Source organism: Entelurus aequoreus, linkage group LG12 (assembly GCF_033978785.1).
Source record: "Entelurus aequoreus isolate RoL-2023_Sb linkage group LG12, RoL_Eaeq_v1.1, whole genome shotgun sequence".
Taxonomy (NCBI): Eukaryota; Metazoa; Chordata; class Actinopteri; order Syngnathiformes; family Syngnathidae; genus Entelurus; species Entelurus aequoreus.
In genome coordinates, this window is record NC_084742.1 from 62,330,175 (window position 1) to 62,358,162 (window position 27,988).

Here is a 27,988-nt window from a genome sequence, read left to right on the forward strand (position 1 = left end):
AAAATCGACAGATATGTCTGAAGTTGATCTCGTAACTTAAGTGTTGAAAGTAAAAGAAAAACCTAATAAAATGTATCACTTTATGAGTGGGGCACCTTTTGGATCCCAAATATATTTAGTGATTTTTTATTTATCTTTTCACTGTGATTGCTCAAAAATATGAAAGAATTAAAATCAATGGTGTCCTGCATTATTGATCTTTTAGGGCTCTAATTACTACATACTGCATATTTCAGTTTTACTATAAAAAAAACTAAGTTGTTTTTGACAGAAAAGCCATAACTTTTTTTTAAAATTTGTATTTATATCTTGAAGTTGATATAGAGATTTACTGTAAGCGTTAAATAATTTAAAAAAAATAATAATCTGACTTATTTTTTAACATTTTAATGACTGAGACCCTTTATGGTCCCTGGGACCCTTAAAGGTAAAATAAATTAAAAAATGCATATATTTTGTTATGGTTTGAAAATGAAAAATATCAAAATGGCCCCCACATGCTTTAATTTTTCCGTGTGCAGTCCTCAGTGGAAACAGACATAACTACTTTGTAGTATAAAAAATAAATTGACAAGCAATGACTTGACACCGTAAGAAGTGATTGTCGCGTTTTGTTATGGTTTGAAAATGAAAAATATCAAAATGGCCCCCACATGCTTTAATTTTTCCGTGTGCAGTCCTCAGTGGAAACAGACATAACTACTTTGTAGTATAAAAAATAAATTGACAAGCAATGACTTGACACCGTAAGAAGTGATTGTCGCGTCAGTGTGCAACCTCTTCAACTCAACTATTTATACACCTCCGAAGTGCACCCCGCAGCTTATTTTTTATTTGCCTTAAAAAATATAATTGGAAAAAAAGAGTAAGAAAAGTTGCAACTCTAGAACTTGCCATTTGTCACACGATGCTCTCATGCAGGTTGTTTTCTTGGAATATACTGTACACTCACACACAGCAGCCAGGAAGTATGGGACTGCTGGTGTAAACTTAACCCTTTGCACCACCACAGTGAATCTGATAAGACTTTCAGCTCTAAGTGAAAAAGCTGTGACAAGAATAATTCACTGCTACATGTACGGCTTTACATTGAGTGTGTCCAAACTAGGCTTGTACAGTATACCGGTACTAGTATAGTAGCGCAATACTAATGAATCATTCGGTACTATACCGCCTCTAAAAAGTACCGGTCGGCCACCCACCCAACCCCGTCGTCGTTGTGACATTGCTGGTTTTACAAGCATAGGAGCATGTTCGGCAGCACACAATCACAGAGTACTTACAAGCAGACACAGTGTGTAGACAGAAAAGAGAGAACGGATGCATTTTGGCTTAAAAAGTAAAGATGAAGTTGTAACACAGAAGTAAGCTTCTTACAAGTATCATTATCACTGCAGGATGAGGAATAGCTAAACATGCTTCACTACACACCGTAGGAGGATACAATAGCTCACCGGCATCACAATGTAAACAAACGCCATGGGTGGATCTACACCTGACATCCACTGTAATGATACAAAGTACAGGGGCGTATGTAGTCGATACTACTATGATAACATCAATATTTTTTAGCATCACAAAATCTTTTTTCCTTTATAAAAAAATTTATATTATGTTTATAAACTCCGGACATGCGTCCTTGGACACATGAGGACTTTGAATACGACCAATGTATGATCCTGTAACTTCTTGGTATCGGATTGATACCAAAATTTGTGGTATCATCCAAAACTAATGTAAAGTATCAAACAAGAGAAGAATAAGTGATTATTGCATTTTAACAGAAGTGTAGATAGAACATGTTGAAACAGAAAAAAAGCAGATATTAGCAGTAGAGATGTCCGATAATGGCTTTTTTGCCGATATCCGATATTCCAATATTGTCCAACTCTTAATTACCGATTCCAATATCAACCGATACCGATATATACAGTTGTGGAATTAACACATTATTATGCCTAATTATGTTGTGATGCCCCGCTGGATGCATTAAACAATGTAACAAGGTGTTGAAGAGGTTCATTTAGCCTACTAATGTGTATTTATAAATGGTTGAAATAAGCAGACTAGCCTATATAAATCAACCATTTATAAATGTAACAAGGTTTTCCAAAATAAATTAACGCAAGTTATGGAAAAAACTGCCAACATGGCACTGCCATATTTATTATTGAAGTCACAAAGTGCATCATTTTTTTAACATGCCTCAAAATATCAGCTTGGAATTTGGGACATGCTCTCCCTGAGAGCATGAGGAGGTTGAGAGGGGGGAGGGGTTAGCGGGGGTGTATATTGTAGCATCCCGGAAGAGTTAGTGCTGCAAGGGGTTCTGGGTATTTGTTCTGTTGTGTTTATGTTGTGTTACGGTGCGGACGTTCTCCCGAAATGTGTGTCATTCTTGTTTGGTGTGGGTTCACAGTGTGGTGCATATTTGTAACAGTGTTAAAGTTGTTTATACGGCAACCCTCAGTGTGACCTGTATGGCTGTTGACCAAGTAAGCATTGCATTCACTTGTGTGTGTGAAAAGCCGTAGATATTATGTGACTGGGCCGGCACGCAAAGGCAGTGCCTTTAAGGTTTATTGGCGCTCTGTACTTCTTCCTACGTCCGTGTACACAGCAGCGTTTTAAAAAGTCATACATTTTACTTTTTGAAACTGATACCGATAATTTTGAAACCGATAATTTCCGATATTACATTTTGAAGCATTTATCGGCCGATAATATCGGCAGTCTGATATTATCGGACATCTCTAATTAGCAGTAAATGAACAAGTCGATTAATAATAAAGTTTATCCCTCATAATGTTGACAAAATAATAGGTGTATAAATGACACAATATGTTACTGCATACGTCAGCAGATTAATTAGGAGTCTTTGTTTGTTTACTTACTACTAAAAGACAAGTTGTCTAGTATGTTCACTATTTTATTTAAGGACAAACTTGCAATAATAAACATGTGTTTAATGTACCCTAAGATTTTTTGTTAAAATAAAGCCAATAATGCCATTTTTTGTGGTCCCCTTTTGTAGTTTCCTAACAAAGCCTTAGCTTGACACTCCTCTACTTTCTCCTGTTCCCTGTTGCTGCGGAAACAACAAACAAAACTCCAGACGCTCCTCTTTGTTTTGTATTGTTTACTTGTGAACTTCCATCCATCCATTAATCATTTAAAAACGTAAAACAATAACGGTGTAGGAACAAATGAATGGCAAAATAAAGCGTGTTTGTTACAGTAAGAAAGAGTTAGAAAAAGTAAGAGTAAGGTCAAAAAACTGTGCGGCTGGATTCCACCATACCTAACTGCCATTACCCACAATACATTGTGTCCAAAACCATCTTACCACACAGATCCTTCCGCCATATATGCAATTAAACAGTTAAGTAATCTTCACTGTATTAAAGCAGTATAAAATAGTATGTCATCAAATTATCCAGACAAATGTAATAATTACAAATAAAGTGTACCTTATAATTATTCTAAGCATGCAATATATACATTTTCGTATTATGCAAATAAAGTAAATAGTCCCGTTTTGGCTGAATAAACATAAATCACCTTCCATAAAATGTAAATTAAATTAAAACATAATTTAGGCTGCTACACCTTTTATTTAGGAAAGAAACAAAAAGTATCGAAATACAATTTGGTACCGGTATCAAGACAACACTAGTCCAAACTGTAAATATAAGAACCATTTGCAAAATCCAAAATATCAAAATGGCCCTCGCATCCTTTGATTTTTTTTTTTGATATGCAGTGCTCGGAAAGGTTTTTTTGTACACACCTCTGGCAGAATTTTTCAATGACTCTGCCACATGATGGCCAGGAAGTGTGCGCTTCACTCCTTTTATGGTGCTCAGGAACTCATCAAATATTAAACAAGGTAACAAATGGCACCACACAGTATTTTAGGCGACATGAAATAAAGTAGCGTTTCAGTGCGTACCCTGCCATCATCCAGCTTTGCTCTCACCAACCAAAACATCACACCTTTTTAATGGCATCAAAGTAAAGCTGGTCAAACGTGCATGCAGACGATTATGCAAATGTGATACATTTATTCATATTTTTTTGCCTTTTAAAGCCGAGTACTTGAGCAGACATGCTGGGCCCAGTGGGGGAAGGGGGTTTGTCGTGTGTGTGGGTGTTTTTTGTATTTCTACACTTCTTGAGACATGAAGAAGGATAAGTACCTTCCATATGAGGTCCGGTGAACAAGTGATGACATAAATCATGGTCCCAATTAGGAAAACCATTGCATCTAATAGAGCAGGGGTCACCAACCTTTTTGAAACCAAGGGCTACTTCTTGGGTACTGATTACTGCGAAGGGCTACCAGTTAGATACACACTTAAATAAATTGCCAGAAGTAGCCAATTTGCTCAATTTAGCTTTAACTCTGTTATTATTAATAATTAATGATATTTATCTTTGTGGAAACACTGATCATCTTAATGATTTCTCACAATAAATATATATAGAAACAGATAAATATCAATATGCAACACTTTATTTTTATATTTTCTCTAAGTGCACATTTTTCAAATTGAACATTTTCAAATGATCACTTCTAAGACAGTCTTGTGAAATCACAATATCCCATTTTAACTAGCTAGCCACTAACATTTTTTTTAACAAATCATGAATTACTTTGCACCATGTTTGTACAAATAATAACTCATGTAAAATACAAAAGTAAACTCTCAAATTTTTAAATCATGTCACACTTTGAACTGGACACCAAATCTGTTATCTGTTTCTTTGTCAGTTAGTGGGAAGCCTGGCATTGCATGCTGTTAACTAGTGTGTTGTACTCTGGTGTGTAACTTGACACTGCAACTCTGAGTGAGTCTTGCAGATGTGCATCAGTGAGGCGTGTTCTGTGTTTGTTCTTGATGAAGTTCATGTCAGAAAAGGCTGATTCACAAAGATAAGATTTTTCCTCATTGTTTGCGGAACCTTCTTAATCTTTTGGACATATTTTCACAGCAATCTGGCCTTAAGCTTAATTATGATAAATGTAAAATGTTAAGGATCGGAAATCTAAAGGGAACGTCCTTTCGAATGGATTGCAAAGTGCCTGTTTTGTGGACAGATGGACCAGTTAACATACTTGGTGTTGTTGTCCCAGAAAATCTGGAAGATCTAGGCTCAGTAAATTATGATAATCGACTAAGAAAGCTGGACAAAATTATGCAATTATGGAAAGGGAAATCCCTAACCTTGTATGGTAAAATGTCTATTGCCAACTCGTTAATTATTCCTCAATTTATTTATTTGTTTTTGTCATTACCAGCTCCATCACAAAACTTTTTTAAGATTTATGAGCGGAGGGTCTTCGATTTTGTCTGGAACGGCAAACCAGAAAAGATTAAAAGAAAGGTTTTGTACAAAGAGTATGAATATGGGGGCCTGAAACTTCTCAACCTTGAAGCTATGTGTCTGTCTTTAAAAGCATCAATTGTTCCAAAGATGTATTTAAACATTGAGTGGTACACAAATGTCCTGTTGGACAAAAAACATGTACTGTATCAAAAGAAATTGTATCCTTTTTTACAAGTGATCCCCTCCCAGAGAGTCTGCTGGGAAACATGGCGGGGTTCATAAAGGAAACAATCCACTCATAGTGGTGTTTTCAATTTGATGTGCCAGAAAAAAGAGAGGATATTTTGCAGCAGTTAATATGGATGAACTCTAATATTGTAATAGATGGAAAGCCTTTCTTTTGGAAAAATATGTTTGAAAGAGGAATCATTTTTGTCAATGATATTATCAATGAGAATGGTAAAATGATGAAGTATGATGAATTTAGAACTATGTATGGTGATGCTTGCTCAAGCTTTTCATTTTATCAACTAACTGGAGTCATTGGGAAAAGATGGAAACAAATAATTAATTATGGAACTACTAAATTATTAGTTTGTAAACCTCTAATAAGAAATTCTAGTTGGCAAAAAGGAACTAAAATAAATAGAAAAATATATAATTTTTATTTAATAAAGAAATCTTTGAAGGCTGCCTCATAAAACACAAATGGAAAATGGGAGGACTTTTTTGACTGCCCGTTGCCATGGGATGCCATATTCAAACTAATCTATAAAACCACTATCCATGTGCAAAATCGTCATTTTCAAATTAAAATTATTTATAACTTCTTACCCACAGGGAAAATGTTAAAATTATGGAATATGACAGAGTCAGATGATTGCCGATTTTGTTGTCAGGAGCCTGAATCCACCCTGCATTTGTTTTGGTATTGTCATATTGTGTCTTTGTTTTGGGTGGAAGTTGAAAAAATGTGTGTAAGGATTGGTTTGTTTATGAAACTTAATGTGGTTTCTGTTATTTTAGGAGAGTTCATTGACAATCATGATTTAGTCAATTTAATTATAGTACTCGGTAAAATGTTTATTTTTAAGGCCAAAAACAGATATTCACTTAGTATTACTTTCTTTAAAACATTTATTCAGTATTTTCTAACTTTAGAAAGTTACATGGTTGAAAACGATAATGATGCCAAAAAACATTTAAAAAAAGATGAGAAGTCCTCAAAGGCTTATTTTGAAAGTATAATTATGTTTATAGATTATATGATATCTGTTGTTGTGTTCCCTAATTTGAGTGACCTGGACATAATCTGGACTGTACATAAATGCTTATTTTGAAAATGTAATTTTGTTTATAAATTATATGCAATCTGTTGTGTTCCCTAATTTTTTTCTGTGTACATGAATGAAGGTGTGTGTTGCTGAGTCCGACTTGGACATTATCTGGACTGGGCCTGGTTTAAAAAACCCTTTGAACAAATCTAATTTCATTGACAACCTGGTCTGTTGAAGATAAGGCCCTTTTTTAAAAAATAAAATAAAATAAGATAAATAAATAAACATTTGCTTGGATAAAAAAGAAAGTAAAACAATATAAAAATAATTACATAAAAAATAGTAATTAATGAAAATGTTAGTGGACCAGCAGCCTATACAATCATGTGTGCTTCAGGGACTGTGTCCCTTGCAGATGTGTTGTCTATGTTGTGTTCAGGGACTGTGTCCCTTGCAGATGTGTTGTCTATGTTGTGTTCAGGGACTGTGGCCCTTGCAGATGTGTTGTCTATGTTGTGGGAACCAGAATATTGGTAGCAGAAAGAAATAACCCCTTTTGTGTGAGTGGGTGTGGATGAGTGTGCATGGGGGAGGTTGTTTGGGTTGATGCACTGATTGAAAGTGTATATTGTGTTTTTTCTATGTAGATTTAATTAAATAAATAAAAAAATAAAAATAAATTTTTTTTTTTTTTTTTTTTTAGAACAGGCCCGCGGGCGACTCATCTGGTCCTTACGGGCGACCTGGTGCCCGCGGGCACCGCGTTGGTGACCCCTGTAATAGAGAATGTCTCATTTGCACCCCTGCTGGTGACATCTGTCAAAATTAGGGTGGTCCCAAAAAGGAGGGATTTTTCAAATTGACGGTTTTAAAAGTGCTCCCCCTCTGGTCAACATATGAAATAACAAGTGTGTGTAAAAATGTGAAGTGCTCCCCCTCTGGCCAACATATGTAATAACAAGTGTGTAAGAAATACAAATGTGCCCCCTTTGGCCAAAATTAATAAAATAAATATGTATATAGAGACATATTGTAATGCCTTGAAGTATATAATGATTTTAAAAAAATTGACTAAAAGCTTACATTTTTTATTTTTGCATAGTATGTATATATTATTAATGTTGTAAACATTAATATTACAAAAACATGTTTTTACCTGAGAACCATAGTAGCATTAAACAGGCCTGAGTGAGCACAATGTGTCCGCCAGGTCCTCGTGTGTCATGTCTTTTTATTTTTTCCGACTATAATGTGCAATAATGTTATGTGTATATGTATATATATGCATATGTATGGATATATGCATTTGTGGGGATATGTACACATATATATATATATATATATATATATATATATATATATATATATATATATATATATATATCTTTATCTTTATCTTTTTTTAAATCTTTTTTTTACTATTTATATTACTAAATTATTGTGTATGCACCTTAGGGGATCTGCTCCAATTTCGTTGTTCTTTGAACCTGTTCACTGTAATAATGACAAATAAAACTCTATTCTATTATAAATACAAATCTTTATCTATAAAGGGTGGTCCTAAAGAGGTAGGCATTTTTTCAGAGGTCTCAAGAAGGTAACAAATACAAGAATGTGTGTTTTTTTTTGTGCGCGTGTGTGTTCTTGTATTTCTACCTTTCTTGAGTCATTAAGGAAAAGTAGCTTCCATATGAGGAGGTGTGAACAAGTGATGACATAAATCATGGTCCCAATAACATTGCATCTAATAGAGAATGTCTCATTTGCACCCCTGGTGGTGAAATCTTACCAAAATTAGGGTCACTTTTAAAAGTGGTCCCCCTCTGGTCAACAACATATGAAATAACAAGTGTGTGTAAAAAAATTAAAGTGCTCCCCCTCTGGCCAGCATATGTAATAAGTGTGTAAGAAATTGAAATGCGCCCCCTTTGGCCAAAATTAGTTAAAAAAATAAAATAAATATGTATATAGAGACATTGTAATGCCTTGAAGTAAATAATGAAGATAAAATAAAAATGGACTAAAAGCTTACCTTTTTTATATTTGCATAGTTAAGTATGTATATATTATTAATGTTGTAAATACACATCTTTATATATCTAAAAAGGGTGGTCCTAAAGAGGTAGGCATTTTTCAGAGGTCTCAAGAAGGTAACAAAATTACAAGAATGTGTGTTTTTTGTGCGCGTGTGTGTTGTATTTCTACCCTTCTTGAGACATCAAGGAAAAGTACCTTCCATATGAGGACCGGTGAACAAGTTAGGACCAAAATCATGGTCCCAATACGGAAAACCATTGCATCTAATAGAGAATGTCTCATTTGCACCCCCTGGTGGTGAAATCTTTGCAAAATTAGGGTCAGTTTTAAAAGTGCTCCCCCTCTGGCCAACATATGTAATAAGTGTGTAAGAAATTGAAATGCGCCCCCTTTGGCCAAAATTTAATAAAATAAATATGTATATAGAGACGTACTGTAATAACTTCAAGTAAATAATGAAGATTAAAAACCAAATACAAACCAAAAAATAATAATAAACTAAAAGCTTACCTTTTTTTTGTATTTGCATAGTTTGTATATATTTATGTTGTAAATACAAATCTTTATATATCTAGAAAGGGTGGTCCTAAATAGGTAGGCATTTTTCGGAGGTCTCAAGAAGGTAACAAATACGTGTGTGTGTGTGCGTGTGCGTGTGTGTGCTCAAGATCCCCTTCCCGCAAGGTTAATTATGCTCCTGATGACTTGTGAATGCCTAGAATGTGTGTTCCGCCTTCGGGTTGCAAACAGAAAATATGAATATTTGTACAACTCTAGGGCTGAGTTGGGGGAGGGAGGGAGGTCAGGGTCCATAAAAATAGTTGTATCTAATACTGCACACAGGAGCACTTGTGTGCATACAAATATCCAGAAGAGCCTTACAGTAGGACTTATTGCAAGAAGCCCACTAGGCTGCATTACTGTGACATTAAAACTAGTTAGACAGGAAAATAATGCTCATTTCGTGAAGAATTCACATGACATGTTGGTGCACTTTGTCCTTTAGACAATACATCAAGGCTGTCAGCTGCTGATTGCGTCACCCAACTGTCTTCCACTTTCAATTAAAACCCCAAAATAGAAACTCTTGTTCTAAGAAATCGGTTCCGCCAGAGTGACGCACTGAAGGACAAAAGCTCCAGAAAACAGGAAATTGCTAAAAATAATAATCGAGGGTAAATTGTTCTCCTCGTATGCACGCTTATTTCTATGTGATGTTTTTGTCTCTTTGCAGCCATCAAGGAGAAGCACAGCAACTGGACTCAGTTTCTGGTTGAGGATTTGAGCGGCTCCAGGACGGCTCCGGCCAACCTGCTGGAAGGGGTGAGTGTGTGCTCGTGCTGGCATGTCCACAATAACGATGCAAGTCAAGGATTGAAACAACTTTGTCAGACCGGCACACATGAAATGGCACAAAATCATGGTGTTTTTCTAACTGCACCAATTTATTCCTCAGAAATTTCAACCAACTTGAAATGTTTTGCCGTGTGGATTATTTGTAATGTGTACATTTTCAGAATGAGCTGGTTCTATTTTTGGCCAAGGTAAAACAAAGAAAACAATCTGAAGATGTTTTTATTTTTAAGTTATTATGCCATGATTTAGCTATACAGCTATCAATTATAGTCTGGAGCGCCACCCAAGGGGAGGGTCTGATGGGGTATTCATATGGATATTTAAATCCCCCAATATAATTATATTATCTGCGTAATTAATTTTGATCATATCTAGGAATTGATATGATGAGGATCTTAAGATTATTTGCTTGGTGCCGCAATAATAATTTGCATCCATAGTATAATGCATGTTCACACGCCCCCTCCGCATCCCACCCCCTGGATTGTAAATAATGTAAATAATTCAATGTATATACTCTGATGATTAACTTGTGATGACTGTATTATGCTGATAGTATATATTTGTACCATGAATTGATTAATGTGGACCCCGACTTAAACAAGTTGAAAAACGTATTGGGGTGTTACCATTTAGTGGTCAATTGTACGGAATATGTACTGTAGATAGATAGATAGATAGTACTTTATTGATTCCTTCAGGAGAGTTCCCTCAGGAAAATTAAAATTCCAGCAGCAGTGTACAGAATTGAGATCGAATTTAAAAAAAAAAAGTAAATAATGGGGGTATAAATGGAAACAAAATAGAAAAATATTACAATAGAATAGAAACAAAAAGCATCAATGAGAATACAAATATAACAGTAAAATAAGAATATAACAAGAGAAACTAGGCATTAGTGACCATGTTATGAAAACGTATTACACTGTTATTGTTTTGCATCCCCCGTCATTCTAGTACCCCCCCTCCCCCCCAGAGAGGAGTTGTACAGTCTAATGGCGTGTGGGACAAAGGAGTTTTTTAGTCTATTAGTCCTGCACTTGGGATGAAGCAGTCTAGCACTGAACAGGCTCCTCTGGCTACTGACAACGGTATGCAGAGGGTGACTGGCATAATCCAGGATGCTCACTAGTTTTTCCACAGTCCTCTTCTCTGCCACCGTCACCAGTGAGTCCAGTTTTAGTCCGTACTGTGCAATCTACTAATATAAAGTTACAATCAATGCTACTGGAAAATATTCCAAATATTGTAACATCAAATGGAAACCCTATAGAGCAGGTCTTAAATTACAAGTACTTGGGTTTTACTCTTGATCAGGAGCTTTCATTTAAAGCCCATATTAACAACTTGGTCTCTAAGCTTAGGGTAAAGCTTGGTTTCTTTTTTAGAAATAAAAACTGCTTCTCTCTTAAAGTCAGAAAGAAATTGGTGACAGCAACTATCTTGCCTGTAATTGATTATGGAGACGTGCTTTATTTTAGTGCTTCATCTAAATGCCTCCAGTCCTTGGACACGGTTTTTCATTCAGCACTAAGATTTGTTACTGGCTGTCGTAGTCTCACCCACCATTGTCAACTGTATATGAAGTCAGACTTATCTTCATTGAGTGCATGCAGATACACACATTGGCTGACTTTAATTTATAAGGCTCTTTTAGGTTTAATACCTCCATACTTGTGTACTCTGTTACAAAGAAAAAGCAGCTCTTACGCATTACGTTCTAACAATTTGTATGTTTTAACTGTTCCTCATGTACGGACTGAATTTGGCAAAAGAGCTTTTGGCATTGCTGCCCCTATGGCATGGAATGAATTGCAGACGAAACTGAAACTTACAGAACTACTTCCATTTGGAGCCTTCCGTTCTGTCCTGAGGGACAAACAGCGAGAGACGTTTGCACAGTGCCTGTGTTTTTAAAGATGTAAATCTCTGTTGTTTTACAGTTCTCTTATGTATTTTAAAATGTATGTCTTAATGTATTTATTTTGAAACTGCTCTGTGACATGTGCTGTTGACCTCTTGGCCAGGTCACCCTTGTGAAAGAGATCTTGATCTCAATGGGTTTTCTTATCTGGTTAAATAAAGGTTCTATCTATCAATCAATCAAACACAGTCACTACAGAAAAAGCATTGTGAGTTATGTATTATTCTACGAGAAATGCTATGTGTGCAGGAATTTTCCAGCCTGGCTGGCGCTGGGTTAGTTCTAGCTTAACTGACACCTCATCGGGACTAACAGACACTGTAATTGCCTGTGTCTGAGCTTGCTCTAGTGTAACAAGTGTGACTCAAACAGTAATCTATGTTCTAGGGTGATGGCGCCTTTCCATTTAGGCATGAAGGCTCACATGGTATAGTGCAATTTTAAATGTTATGTGCATTATAAGAAAGTCGAAAAAAAACCTCTTTATTTCAACCATTTTTCCTAAATTGATGCACATTTAGGCTAGAAGTGATTTTATTCGATTACATTTATTTGTGTAAGACCACAGCTATCAATTATTGTCTGGAGCGCCACCCGCAGAGAGTCTGATGGGGTATTCATATGGATATTTAAATCCCCCAAAATAATTATATTATCTGCGTAATTAATTTCGATCATATCTAGGAATTGATATGATGGGGATCTTCACATTATTTGCTTGGTGCCGCGATAGATTAAACGTGTCATAATGTGCATCCACAGTATAATGCATGTTCACACAGTCACTAAAGAAAAAACATTATGTGAGTTATGTATTATTCTACGAGAAATGCTATGTGTGCAGGAATTTTCCAGCCTGACGCTGGTTAGTTCTAGCTTAACTCACACCTCACCCGGACTAACAGACACTGTAATTGACTGTGTCCGAGCTTGCTCTAGTGTAACAAGTGTGACTCAAACAGTAGTCTATGTTCCTAGATAGAGTGATGGCGCTCTTCCAGTTAGGCATGAAGGCTCACATAGTAAAGTGCAATTTTAAATGTTAGGTTTATCTCAACCATTTTCCCTAAAAGATGCACATTTAGGCTAGAAAGTGTTTTTATTCGATTACAAATTAATCAATATATTACTCTTCTTTATTCTATTACAAATTGGTGGGTTGTGGTTAGTGTGTGAATGGGTGAATTTGGAACTGGTGTCAAAGCGCTTTGAGTACTTTAAGAGGTTAATAGGAATAAATGATGTCTTCTGACATTTAAAGACATTTACTTTTATTATTATTTTTTGTCCAATTCCTGTCTTCACTTGATGCTAACAAGTAAAGCTAAACTTACCGTATTTGATTTGTCTGCACAGCCCCTGCGTGGTAAGAACACCGTGGACTTGATCGTCCAAGGCTCCCTTCTGGAGCTCCGTGATGTCGCGGACCCGTTCCTCTGCTGGCCTGCGCGCGTCATTCACAATGTGGGCGGCAGGCTGCGTCTTCGTTACGCCGGGCTCTCAGACGACCACCAGGACACGTGGCTCTTTTACCTGGATGTTAGGCTCCGCCCCTTCGGCTGGGCACGGCAGAACCAGCTCTCCTTGGAACCGCCCACAGGTGCGCATCGGTCACCCTCTTAATTAATTGTAATTTTATGACAGGACGTAATGACTACAAACATTAACAGCTTATATGCAGTTCTAAAATAATATTATTTTGGATTTAATGAATTTTATTTTGAAAAAAAAAACAATGTTTTTCTTCAGAGTTCCAGTTCCTGAAGAGCGCCCCCGACTGGCAGCGGGCTTTAGAGGAAGCCCAGCGAGACGGACAGACGCGTTCCCTGCCCCTCGAGGTGTTCAAGGTGAGTGTTGCTGTGATTTCATACTTTATAAGTAAAAGTGCAACCCGCTTTTCTAGAAGCCTCTCTTAACTGGCTGACTCATGTTGACATAAAGCGGTTGCCATGGAAATGGAACCATACACAGTGGCGGGCCGTGCGTTTCTCACCTAGGCCTTTAGTGATGCCCTTTTTACCGGTAGTCCCACTTCACCTCTCAAAATACCGTAATTTGATTGATTGATTGAAACTTTTATTAGTAGATTGCACAGTACAGTACATATTCCGTACAATTGACCACTAAATGGTAACACCCCAATAAGTTTTTCAACTTGTTTACGTCGGGGTCCACGTCTACAGGACGCGTAAATGTCAGGGCCAGCTAGAAGGCCTTACTGACAACAACTCGTGATCGGATTGGCTAGGGCTGGGTGATATGGCCTTTTATTAATATCTCAATATTTTTAGGCCATGTCACGATACACGATATATATCTGGATATTTTGCCTTAGCCTTGAATGAACACTTGATGCATATAATCAATCAATCAATCAATCAATCAATCAATCAATCAATGTTTATTTATATAGCCCTAAATCACAAGTGTCTCAAAGGGCTGTACAAGCCACAACGACATCCTCTGTACAGAGCCCACATACGGGCAAGGAAAACTCACCCCAGTGGGACGTCAATGTGAATGACTATGAGAAATCACAGCAGTATGATGATTCTGTGTCTACATTAAAACATTCTTCTTCATACTGCATTAATATATGCTACTTTTAAACTTTCATGCAGAGAGGGAAACCACAACTAAGTCAATTTACCAAATGTGTATTTATTAAACAGTTATTAAGCAGTGGCACAAACATTCATGTCATTTCCAAAACAGAAAGTGCAAGATTGTCAGAGACATTTTAAAACAAGCTATTAGTGCACTTTTGTGCATGATGTCACTAAGATGACTTATCAAAACAACACTAAATTAAAGTGCACTTTTTATACAGAACGCCACTACAATAGTTTAAAACAAATAAAGTGCACTTTTGTGCATGATGTCACACAAGATATTTCAATAACTGTCAAATAAAAATGAGCTGCATAAGAGGAAATCAAATAGTGTATGTCCTTCGCTATGTGGTAGGTTCCTGCGGACGTTATCTCCTTCTGTTGTTGACAACTTTTTTCATACGGTGTTAATGGTTGCTTGGTCATTTTGTGGGTGTGGCACCGAACTGAGATGTTGACATGCAGAGTTTCAAGCACTCCTCATTCTCTAGCGGGTGACTTTTCAAGTCATGCTACAAATTAGCAGTGGTGCTGCTTTTTGTAGCACCCTTTGCCACATACATGTTCGACATCTTCCCGCTTGAAGCCAAACCACCGCCAGACGATGGATCCCCTGCTGTTTTTCTTGGGAATTAATTCTTCCTTCATTTGTTACCAGATTGGCACCTTCTCTCTCTCGTATTACCACTCGCACCACTCCGCTAGCATCACAGCAAACAATACCATGCCGCTACCTCTCTGCTCCGTGAGGGCGTATGACGTTGCACGTGCGACAGTATGTGACGTATGTAAGAAGGTGCGCTTGTTTTATGTCTCTGTGAGAAGAGCCTGTAGTGTAATGCCCGCAGCTAAAAGCAACTGCCTGAGAACGTATACTCCAATATCACCATATAGTCATTTTCTATATCGCACAGAGACAAACCCGCGATATATCGAGTATATTCGATGTTTCGCCCAGCCCTACTATGGTAATTATCAACTGTATGTGCCCGTTGACTTACAGTGCACAGACATTGTTGATTCTGAAGGCCCTGGGCAGATTTGGTACAGCATGGCAACATAAGCTAGCTGAATTCTGATTGGATAAAAACTCTATAAACTAAAAACAATGCTGGAAGGAGCATAGTATGACATGAAGAGAATAGGAATAATTTTAGATATTTAGGGAAATTAAATTAAAAATGACTTATCTTTAATAATCATCATGATTTCTGGTTATGTTAGGCCAGCAGAGAAGGCCTTGCTGGCCCTGACGGCCCACCACTGACCAGACATCAAGCCTTGCTTGCACATTTACTCCAGACTTTTAAGATGTAATGAGAATGTGTGACAAAATAATTTTTCAACACACTTTAGTAGAATGTGTGATAAAATATTTTTTTTTTTACAAATGAAAGTATAATGTGTAATAACATTTTTTTTTAAATGTAAAAGGTTTCACTTTGTCAGCATGTGGCCAAATATAATGTTTGCATAAACATTTATTCCCCACCATGACTTTGTACCGCCTGTGTGATATATTTAACGTGTGATATCTTATTCTTTCTAGTCGGGCAATAAAATACAGTAAACAGTCCTACTTTGAGGCACTGTAGTAGAGCCACTATAAGGGGGGGGGGGGTGTATGTGAGCGAGCAGGTGCTTGTTGAGGCTTTGCTAATTTGCTTGTATGATTTGACTACACTGACATAAAACATGCAAATGTTTCTTGTTTTGTAGAATCCAGGTTAATACTGCCACACTTTTATTTTGAAGCATATATTGCACTGAGCAGGAAGTTACCTGGCTGTTTAGAATGCTGTATAATTAGACAGTAGTTACGTTCCAGCTTTTCAACCCATAATAAATGCAACGTTTACGTCGCTCATATTTCAGGGTTTTTCCTGGCTCAAATTGAGGCAGAGGTGGTACAACCCTGACCATGCACCAGAATTTTAACGCAGAAAAATGGTAGTTTTTCAATTTACAGTAATATGCTGTAAAGAACACTGTCAAATTTATTGTCATTTTTATAAATTTGATGGGTAGTTTGCTGTAAAATCAAGCAGATATTTTTATACTAGTATTTATTTTTAAATATGTTGGTAAGTTATTTGTGTCTTTTATTTATTTTTAAAAAATATGTTAGGAACTGTTGTTTTTGTAGCTTTTATTTATGTATTTTTAAATATGTTAGCAACAGTTCTTTTTTATATATATTTATTTATTTTAAAATATGTTAGCAACAGTTATTTTTTTATATTTTATTTATTTATATTTAAATATGTTACTAACAGTTTTCTTTAATTATGTAATTATTTATTGTTAAATATGTTGGCAATACATCTTAATTTTAAAATATTTTGTTTATTAATTTTACATATATTGGCACTAGTTCTATAATTTTTTTAGCTATTTACTTTTATTGCATTTATTTATTTTTAAATATGTTGGCAACAGTTATTATTATTACTTTTTTACCTACTTACTTTTATTTTATGTATTTTTTATTTTTTTAAATGTACTTTTATTTTCTTTATAAAAGTATTTTTATTTCGACAAAAACCTGTTTGGAAAGTATGATAATATACTGTAATATTTGTTGCAATATTGGATACTATTAAAGTTTAAAAGGCATGCAATTTCAGGCAGTACATATTTTTTTCTGTCAAAATGAAAAAAGTCCATTACATTTAATGAGAAAATATTAAGTACTTTGACACATCATTTCCAGGTGTTTGCGGGCCTGCCTGTTACGTTAATTTCTCTGCTCTGTTTCACCTGGACTCTTGACTTTCCTCCTCGCGAGATCGCTTTTTAAAGTAGTGGCTGATTTTGCCTGCCATATCTGCAACGATAAAAAAACAAACGTTACTCTGACAAGGAGGAAACTTTCTTTTAAATAAACACGACATGCTTGTAATGCTTTCTTGGGGTAATTCCTTTTAGTTGACTTTGTACCGGTTAATCATGAAACTCTACCTGGTCCTATGCAAACTTGTAATACATTCTTCAATCAACTATTCTATTATAATTAGTCAGAAAAGGTTGGAAACGAAGCTAACACTACTGGCTGTGTTCACTTACCAGAGACAAAATGTTCACAGCACAGTCTGGAGTGTTCTGTAGGAGACCAGTGATCCCTCCGTATCATGCTCCGTATGGCAGAAATCCACTTCTTATGGCGGTCAACGTTACGCACCAAGTGGCAGGAAAAAGCACGATTCGATCTGTTTCTTCTTTGGTAGTGGCTTCAGGTCTTTCCGGTGCACTGCTGTCGATATAGCGCCTCTATAGTGGCGCAACGCTGCAACTGCAGTTAAAATACGTAGCTGCCGCAAAGGACAATTAGTGATGTACGATAATGGCTTTTTTGCCGATTTCCGATATTGTCCAACTCTTAATTACCGATTCCGATATCAACCGATACCGATACATACAGTCGTGGAATTAACACATTATTATGCCTAATTTTGTTGTGATGCCCCGCTGGATGCATTAAACAATGTAATTTTACCATGAATTGATTTACGTGGACCTCGACTTAAACAAGTTGAAAAACTTATTGGGGTGTTACCATTTAGTGGTCAATTGTACGGAATATGTACTAGACTGTGCAATCTACTAATAATACAAGTTTCAATCAATCAATCAAATAGAGGGCTGCAACTAACAACTAATTTGATAATCGATTAATCTGTCGATTATTACTTCGATTAATCGATTAATAATCGGATAAAAGAGACAAACTACATTTCTATCCTTTCCAGTATTTTATTGGGGGGGGAAAACAGCATACTGGCACCATACTTATTTTGATTGTTTCTCAGCTGTTTGTATATGTTGCAGTTTATAAATAAAGGTTTATAAAAAAATAAATTAAAAAAAAGTAGCCTCTGCGCATGCGCACAGCATAGATCCAACGAATCGATGACTTAATTAATCGCCAACTATGTTTATAATCGATTTGAATCGATTTAATCGATTAGTTGTTGCAGCCCTAATCAAAAACAAGGTTTTCCAAAATAAGAGAACCTCAACTCCAGATATGGTAAAAAAATGCCAACATGGCACTGCCATATTTATTATTGAAGTCACAAAGTGCATTATTTTTTTTAACATGCCTCAAAACAGCTTGGAATTTGGGACATGCTCTCCCTGAGATAATCCTGATACCCATTACAACTATGGGAAATACTATACTTTGACTTTCACAAAGTGCGTTATTTTTGATTTTTTTTTTAAACATGCCTCAAAACAACAGCTACAAAAACAATGAAGGCACACAGCTTCAGTCCAGAGTATACTAGAGCATACTTGCCAACCTTAGTAGCGAGGGTGTATATTGCAGCGTCCCGGAAGAGTTAGTGCTGCAAGGGGTTCTGGGTATTTGTTCTGTTGTGTTTATGTTGTGTTACGGTGCGGATGTTCTCCCGGAATGTTTTTGTCATTCTTGTTTAGTGTGGGTTCACAGTGTGGCGCACATTTGTACCAGTGTTAAAGTTGTTTATACGGTCACCCTCAGTGTGACCTGTGTGGCTGTTGACCAAGTATGCGTTGCATTCACTCATGTGTATGTAAAAGCCGCATATATTATGTGACTGGGCCGGCACGCTGTTTGTATGGAGGAAAAGCGGACGTGACGACAGGTTGTAGAGGACGCTAACGGTAGTGCCTCTAAGGCAGGCCCCCAATACTGTTGTCTGGGTGGAAATCGGGAGAATGTTTGCCTCTGGAGATTTTCGGGAGGGGTACTGAAATTGAGGGAAATCGGGAGGGTTGGCGAGTATGCCCTACGTCCGTGTTTTACCGGATATGTACCGCTCCGTACAGCTGCGTTTTAAAAAGTCATTAATTTTACTTTTTGAAACCGATACCGATAATTTCCGATATTACATTTTAAAGCATTTATCGGACATCTCTCATATCAATCGCTCAATCGACACAGCCGGAGCTTTACGCTGTGTTGAGCGATATCGATCGCTCTGGCTGGGGGCGGCACAAAATTAGATGGAGGCGGCACAAAATTAGATGGAGGCGGCCGCCACACAATTTTGAACGCAGGAAAAATCCTGTATATGATCTGGCTTTTTAGACATTTTGTGGATTTCCCTGTGTAAAAGTGATGTATGGTCTTGACTGTGTTAGGACCACGTGGATCTGCCCAAGCACGCCTTCAAACTGGGAATGAAGCTGGAGATGGTTCCTCCCTGGGACCACCGCCACATCTGCCCTGTGTCCGTCACCAAGGTGAGTGTCCCCCCTCACAAGCAGACCTTGAAATGGACTTAAAGTGAGCTTTTTCTCTGCAGGTCTACAGCCAGCAGCACTTCCAGGTCACGCTGGATGACCTCACTGCGGGCGCCAAGCCGCGGTCGGTGTTGTGTCACGCTGACTCGCCGGGCATCGTGCCCATCCAGTGGTGCATGAAGAACGGCGTGAGCTTGGAGAGGCCGCGGGGCTACGAGGGTCAGGACTTCGACTGGGCCGACTACCTCAAGCAGAGCGGGACTGAAGCGGCCCCCGACGCCTGCTTCCTCGATGTGAGGCGTCGGAATGCCGGCTTCGGATTCTTGTCCTCGGCGTATAAATAACCCCGCACTTCCTGTGTGTGTTTGTTTTTAGACCTGGCAGAAGCGGGTCTTCGCCAACGACATGTGGCTGGAGACGGCGAACCCTGAGAGGCCGGCTGAGATCTGCGTGGCCCAGATCACACAAGTCCGAGGACGCCTGCTGTGGCTCCGACTTGAAGGTCAAGAGAGCAAGGATAGGATGTGGTGTAGGACGTGTGTAACAATGTGAGACTTTGGTTAGGTGTGGCCAAGCAGTTCTCAGAGACCATCGTGGACGTTCAGTCTATGGACATCTTCCCTGTGGGCTGGTGTGAGGCTAATGCTTACCCTTTGACCCCTCCTCTCAAACCTGTTTGTATGTACACACACACACACACACACCGGCTTAACTCCAAGCCATGGCGCTAAAGACATTCTTGTTCTACTCTCCACAGGTGGGAAGCAGAGGAAGATTGCGGTGGTTCAGCCAGAGAAACAGTAAGAATTGAAAAGAACGCTTGATGTGTTCTAGAAGGTTCTTGTCTGTTTTACGTGTGCACGTTTTTTCCTCCAGATTGGCACCGTCTCACCGAATTCAGACTCCTCCTGTCAATCACTGCCAGTCTAATCCTAGCGATGCAGGTAAATTGATTGAATGCTAAAGAACAGTTCTATAATTCCACCTTATTGACATTTTGAGCATATGTACTATCAGTGTTTCCCACCTAGGCCTTCAGTGATGTCCGACTTCAATGATTACCTCTCAAAATACCATCATTGATGTCACCACATGCTGGAGAAATACTATACAGAAACACACTTTCGCAATACTGGACATTGAATCACCTCAACAGCGTGCAAAACGGGCTATTTTCCGGCGCATTTAAAAATAAAACCTGCATCAGCAATTAAAACATATCTTGCCCCAAGTGGAGGAGTTCAAGTAGCTCGGAGTCTTGTTCACAAGTGAGGGAAGAGTGGATCGTGAGGTCGACAGGCGGATCGGTGCGGCGTCTTCAGTAATGCGGACGCTGTATCGATCCGTTGTGGTGAAGAAGGAGCTGAGCCGGAAGGCAAAGCTCTCAATTTACCGGTCGATCTACGTTCCCATCCTCACCTACGGTCATGAGCTTTGGGTTATGACCGAAAGGACAAGATCACGGGTACAAGCGGCCGAAAGGAGTTTCCTCCGCCGGGTGGCGGGGCTCTCCCTTAGAGATAGGGTGAGAAGCTCTGCCATCCGGGAGGAGCTCAAAGTAAAGCCGCTGCTCCTCCACATTGAGAGGAGCCAGATGAGGTGGTGCGGGCATCTGGTCAGGATGCCACCCGAACGCCTCCCTAGGGAGGTGTTTAGGGCACGTCCAACCGGTAGAAGGCCACAGGGAAGACCGTTGGTAAGACTACGTCTCCCGGCTGGCCTGGGAACGCCTCGGGATCCCCCGGGAAGAGCTGGAAGAAGTGGCTGGGGAGAGGAAAGTCTGGGCTTCCCTGCTTAGGCTGCTGCCCCCGAGACCCGACCTCAGATAAGCGGGAGAAGATGGATGGATGGATGAATGGAAAATTGTACAAAATAAATGAAAGACTCAGTACAGTATCATAGGAAAATAAATAAAGCAATAAAAAATCAATTCAGCAAAAAAACAAGTGTAGACAACCAAATAATATTTATTTTATAATTGTAATAAATATCAATAATTATTATATTTAAATATAAATAATTGTATTGTATTATAATAAAATATAAATATGTATAAATATAAATAATTCTATTTTATTATAATTATAATAAATATAAATTATATTTACATATAAATAATAATTCTATTTTATTATAATAAAATATAAATAATTCTATTTAGATATAAGTAATTATATTTTATTATAAAAAATATAATATTTAAATATAATAATAATTATATTTTATTATAATTATAATAAATACAAAAAATACATTTATTTTATTATAATGCTTGTCCACACATTTTTTTATTGTTTTATTTATTTTCCTATGATACTGTACTTGAATCTTTGATTTATTTCGTACAATTTTCCATTCTGTATTATTTGTGCGCCTTCATTTCTGAAGTTGTTCGTGATTTATTATGTCAATTGATTGACCACAGCTGTGACTATTTAAGTGCATCCCTTTGCAGTGGCACAATTGCAGACTGACGAAGACATTTCCAAAACCCGTCTGTGTGTGGTAGCGCCTGCGCAGTTTGAATTAAAATTATTAGGACACGCGTGTCGCTGGCCTTGCTTTTTTCCCTTTTTCTCCAAACACAATGCCTGGCATTCACGCCAAAGAGTTCAATCGACCGGAGAATTTTGTTTCTCATGGTGCGAGAGTCTTTCCGGTGCATATGGGCAAAGGTTTTACTAAGAAATGGCTTCCGTTTGGCTGCTATACCATTGCTGCAGACTGTGTTGTCCTTCTGGAAGGTTCTCCTCTCCACAGAGGAATGCTGTTGGTCTGACAGAGTGACCAAGTTGGTCACCTCTCTGACTAGACTAAGATGAATGTAGCAATGTACAGAGACTTCCTCCGTCCAGAGATGCAAAATTTGCTCTAAAAGTCGCTGCTGTGCATTAAAATGAATATTTCTTAAAAAAGCATGTTTCAAATAAATAATTTCTTCATGGCAGCTAATGGTCGCTACTGCTGCTCCAAAGTCTTTGTCAACCACCGCTGCTTCTCAGGACCGTACCTCAACAAGGGCCGCATCACCGAGCTGCCCCAGGCGGTCGGACCCGGGAAATGCACGCTAGTCCTCAAAGAGGTGAGCCTCCTAGATTAGAGCTTGAGGGCGACTTGGTTTGGAGAAGTGATGACGTGTCATGCTGGAGGAAACTGGATTTCTCTGAAGATCCATTTTGTATAAACCCCACAGCTCCTCACCATGCTGATCAACGCCGCCTACAAGCCCGGCCGCGTCCTCAAGGAACTGCAGGATCTGCAGGAGCCCGGCTTGGACTGCCAGCAGGAGACCTTGAAAGCCAAGTGAGGACACCACAGCATCCTTCCTGACCATAGCCTGTGCAAAGTCACACATTTAGAATTTGGAAAGTCCACCCGCAGGAAGTGGATTTCAAGTTCATTTTTAGTCAAGAGAAATTGCTTATAGCAGGGGTGTCAAACTAGTTTAATTTTATGTTGGCCCTCAGAGGGCCACTTCTAATAGTAAATGATATTATTACACAATTGCGTATGCATTTGATGATTTGTTTTTTTATATACAATGTAAAAAAAAAAAATTTTACAAACTCCGTTTCCATATGAGTTGGGAAATTGTGTTAGATGTAAATATAAACGGAATACAATGATTTGCAAATCATTTTCAACCCATATTCAGTTGAATATGCTACAAAGACAACATATTTGATGTTCAAACTGATAAAAAAACAAATTTTTGTGCAAATCATTAACTTTAGAATTTGATGGCAGCAACACGTGACAAAGAAGTTGGGAAAGGTGGCAATAAATACTGAAAGTTGAGGAATGCTCATCAAACACTTATTTGGAACATCCCACAGGTGAACAGGCAAATTGGGAACAGGTGGGTGCCATGATTGGGTATAAAAGTAGATTCCATGAAATGCTCAGTCATTCACAAACAAGGATGGGGCGAGGGTCACCACTTTGTCAACAAATGCGTGAGCAAATTGCTGAACAGTTTAAGAAAAACCTTTGTCAACCAGCTATTGCAAGGAATTAAGGGATTTCACCATCTACGCTCCGTAATATCACCAGACAATCTAGAGAAATCACTGCACGTAAGCAGCTAAACCCGTGACCTTCGATCCCTCAGGCTGTACTGCATCAACAAGCGACATCAGTGTGTAAAGGATATCACCACATGGGCTCAGGAACACGTCAGAAACCCACTGTCAGTAACTACAGTTGGTCGCTACATCTGTAAGTGCAAGTTAAAACTCTCCTATGCAAGGCGAAAACCGTTTATCAACAACACCCAGAAACGCCGTCGGCTTCGCTGGGCCTGAGCTCATCTAAGATGGACTGATACAAAGTGGAAAAGTGTTCTGTGGTCTGACGAGTCCACATTTCAAAATGAAAGAGGAAAAGAACCATCCGGATTGTTCTAGGCGCAAAATTGAAAAGCCAGCATCTGTGAAGGTATGGGGGTGTATTAGTGCCCAAGACATGGGTAACTTACACATCTGTGAAGGCACCATTAATGCTGAAAGGTACATACAGGTTTTGGAGCAACATATGTTGCCATCCAAGCAACGTTATAATGGACACCCCTGCTTATTTCAGCAAGACAATGCCAAGCCATGTGTTACAACAGCGTGGCTTCATAGTAAAAGAGTGCGGGTACTAGACTGGCCTGCCTGTAGTCCAGACCTGAAAATGTGTGGCGCATTATGAAGCCTAAAATAGCACAATGGAGACCCCCGGACTGTTGAACAACTTAAGCTGTACATCAAGCAAGAATGAGAAAGAATTTAACCTGAAAAGCTTCAAAAATGTGTCTCCTCAGTTCCCAAATGTTTACTGAGTGTTGTTAAAAGGAAAGGCCATGTAACACAGTGGTAAAAATGCCCCTGTGACAACTTTTTTGCAATGTGTTGCTACCATTAAAATCTAAGTTCATGATTATTTGCAAAAAATAACAAAAGTTTCTCAGTGTGAACATGAAATATCTTGTCTTTGCAGTCTATTCAATTGAATATAAGTTGAAATGGATTTGCAAATCATTGTATTCTGATTTTATTTACCATTTACACAACATGACAACTTCATTGCTTTTGGGTTTTGTATGATTTTGGGATTCGCCTAAATGATCAATTACAATTTCAATTCTATTCAATCCCATCCATGGAAATGAATTAGAATTGCGGAGATATTGACAAATGAATGTAGAGCAGGGATGTCAAAGTGGTTTTCATTGAGGGCCACATGGCAGTTATGGCTGCCATCAGAGGGCCGCTTGTAACAGTGAATAATGTATGGATATGACTCTGGATTTCATTATTAATTTTACAAATTGTTTTAAGTAGACTGTCGATTTTACAGTAAAAACTTTATTTACAAAATTTTACTGTAAAATAGTGTTTTTTAATTTATTTTTATTTACAACATTTTACGGTAAATTGAAAAACCATTTTTTGGGGGGTGGGGGGGTTACGGAAAAAACTGGCAGCTTAGTTGCCCAAATTTTTGTGTTAAATTTACATTGGTTTTTAGAACATCAGGGTTTCCCACACATTCATTTATTTGTGGCGGCCCGCCACTCCAGCTTCTCAGGCAAATCATATAGTTGATGTAGATGCCCATATCGGCTGTTCAGATTTACTTTACAAAAGAGAAGTGTAGGATACTTCTCTTGTTGCCTTATTTGTATTTGACTTTATTAAATGTATTTATATTAGAAACACAACATGTGTATATAACAAAGGGTGCAAAGTCTGCAGGCAGTAGGAAACACATGGTTAAGTGTAGGGAGTAAAACTGATGGCAGTCTAAAGTTCAAGATTTTTGGAGCTCTTTGTTCAGTGGATCAGATGTTTGATGAAGCTCCGTGTCTATCTACCACCACTACTGTTTTCCGTTTATTTGTGACTGACTGGCAGGACACCTCTGTCTCTGTTTCACTTTATGTTGCTGGTAAATAATATGGTTGTAGTAGTAGGCTAAAGTTAAATTATTTAGTGTGCACTAATTAAAGGGGCAGAGCTTTGAGACATTTTAGCTTTTATATTTTATAAGATATATTTTTTTGTAAGAACCACAATTACTATATTTCAGTGAATAACTTATTGTTCAAATCTGTATATAAATATGTACATAAAGTGTTGTAATTATATTGTAAAATGGATGGCTGGATGGACGTTTAAAACAAAACTTATTAATTAGTAAGTATACATTTTTTGAGCCTTTTTAGAGAAAATCAAATCATTGTAGTAAATTATGCAAATTACTCGAAGATGTCTTGGTGACCACGCCCATAGCCACGCACCCACCGCCACAGGTATCTTGGCAGTTTATGGGAAACACTGAACATTATAATGTTAATGGGAAAAACGTACAAGTTATTTTTTTTATTCTGGCAACTTAGTTGCCAGTTTTTCTACCGTGAAAAACAAAAGTACCGTCTTTCCATTTACAGTAATACACCGTTCAAAACAACAACCGTAGATTTTACAGTCAAAAACTGGCAGTTCAAGCAACAGAATTTTACCGCAAAAAACTGGTAGTTTTTTTCAATTTACAGTAATATGCTGTACAGAACACCGTAAAATGTATTGTCATTTTTATTAATTTGATGGGTAATTTGCTGTAAAATCATAAGTCAAGCAGATATTTAAGTATTTTTATTTAGAGCAAAAATGTTTGGAAAGTATGATAATATACTGTAATATTTGTTGCGATATTGAATACTATTACAGTTTAAAAGGTATGCAATTTCAAGCAGTACATATATTTTTTCTGTCAAATTGAAAAAAATTAATTACATTTAGTGAGAAAATATGAAGTACTTTATTGACACATATCATTTCCAGGTGTTTGCGGGCCAGATCAAATGATGTCGCGGGTCAGATCTGGCCCCCGGGCCTTGAGTTTGACACCTGTGATGTAGAGCAGTGTTTTTCAACCTTTTTTTAACCAAGGCACATTTTTTGCGTTGAAAAAATCCGGAGGCACACCACCAGCAGAAATCATAAACTCAGTTGACAGTTAAAAGTCATTGTCGCAATTGTTGCATATGACTTTACCATAACCAAGCATGCATCACTATAGCCCTTGTCTCAAAGTAGGTGTACTGTCACCACCTGTCACATCACACCCTGATTTATTGACTGTTTTGCTGTTTTCCTGTGTGTAGTGTTTTAGTTCTTGTCTTGCGCTCCTATTTTGGTGGCTTTTTCTCTTTTTTTTTGATATTTTCCTGTAGCAGTTTCATGTCTTCCTTTGAGCGATATTTCCCGCATCTACTTTGTTTTAGCAATCAAGAATATTTCAGTTGTTTTTATCCTTCTTTGTGGGGACATTGTTGATTGTCATGTCATGTTCGGATGTACATTGTGGACGCCGTCTTTGCTCCGCAGTAAGTCTTTGCTGTCGTCCAGCATCCTGTTTTTGTTTACTTTGTAGCCAGTTCAATTTTAATTTTGTTCTGCATAGCCTTCCCTAAGCTTCAATGCCTTTTCTTAGGGGCACTCACCTTTTGTTTACTTTTGGTTTTAGCATCAGACTCCTTTTTACCTGCATTTACAAAGCAATTAGCCACCGGCTGCCACCTACTGAGATGGAAGAGTATTACACGGTTACTCTGCCGAGCTCTAGACAGCACCGACACTCAACAACAACACATCATTTGTAGACTATAATTACTGGTTTGCAAACAATGTTTTTAACCCAAATAGGTGAAATTAGATAATCTCCCACGGCACACCAGACTGTATCTCACGGCACACTGGTTGAAAAACACTGATGTAGAGATTGAGCACTAATGTTGATGTTTGATGCCCGCAGATACAAAGGGAAAACGTACCGCGCCAGCATCACAATCGTCCGCCTGGCTGAGCTCGTCCCGGACTTCTGCCGCAAAGTCTGCATGAAGCTGCAGTGCTGCCCAAACCTCATCAGCCCCGTCCTGGTCCTGGAAAAGTGCCCGGAGAGCTGCTTCGTCCAGACCAAAACCAAATACAGTCAGTCTCTTGCCGCCGGCGCCACCGACTCTTCCTTGTCATCGTCTGATTGGCCGCCTTGTGGACAGCTTGTTACTACAGGAAGAAGAGGAAGCTGTCCAAGCTGCTGGGAGACGAGGACACGGCGGCGGGAGAGGGCGTTAAACCCAAACGGCGCCGGAAGAAGAGGAAGAGCATCTTCGTGCAGAAGAAGAGGCGCTCGTCGGCGGTGGACTTCACTCCTGCTGACTCGCCTCAGGTTTGACT

At 38.2% G+C, this 27,988-nt stretch overlaps 1 protein-coding gene across 9 annotated transcripts in view; it reads left to right on the top strand.

The window, feature by feature from the left end:
• sfmbt2 (Scm like with four mbt domains 2) overlaps positions 1-27,988 on the top strand; it is an 82,495-nt gene that overhangs the window by 50,599 nt on the left and 3,908 nt on the right. For all 9 annotated transcript variants that reach the window (XM_062066384.1, XM_062066380.1, XM_062066381.1 and 6 more), the window contains 13 exons: positions 9,880-9,968; positions 13,282-13,525; positions 13,675-13,772; positions 19,665-19,766; positions 19,829-20,059; positions 20,142-20,268; positions 20,331-20,444; positions 20,524-20,566; positions 20,643-20,710; positions 22,715-22,848; positions 22,960-23,069; positions 27,567-27,742; positions 27,811-27,980. In XM_062066384.1, coding sequence (XP_061922368.1) covers positions 9,880-9,968; positions 13,282-13,525; positions 13,675-13,772; positions 19,665-19,766; positions 19,829-20,059; positions 20,142-20,268; positions 20,331-20,444; positions 20,524-20,566; positions 20,643-20,710; positions 22,715-22,848; positions 22,960-23,069; positions 27,567-27,742; positions 27,811-27,980 — 1,706 coding nt within the window. The remainder of the gene's footprint in view (positions 1-9,879; positions 9,969-13,281; positions 13,526-13,674; positions 13,773-19,664; positions 19,767-19,828; positions 20,060-20,141; positions 20,269-20,330; positions 20,445-20,523; positions 20,567-20,642; positions 20,711-22,714; positions 22,849-22,959; positions 23,070-27,566; positions 27,743-27,810; positions 27,981-27,988) is intronic.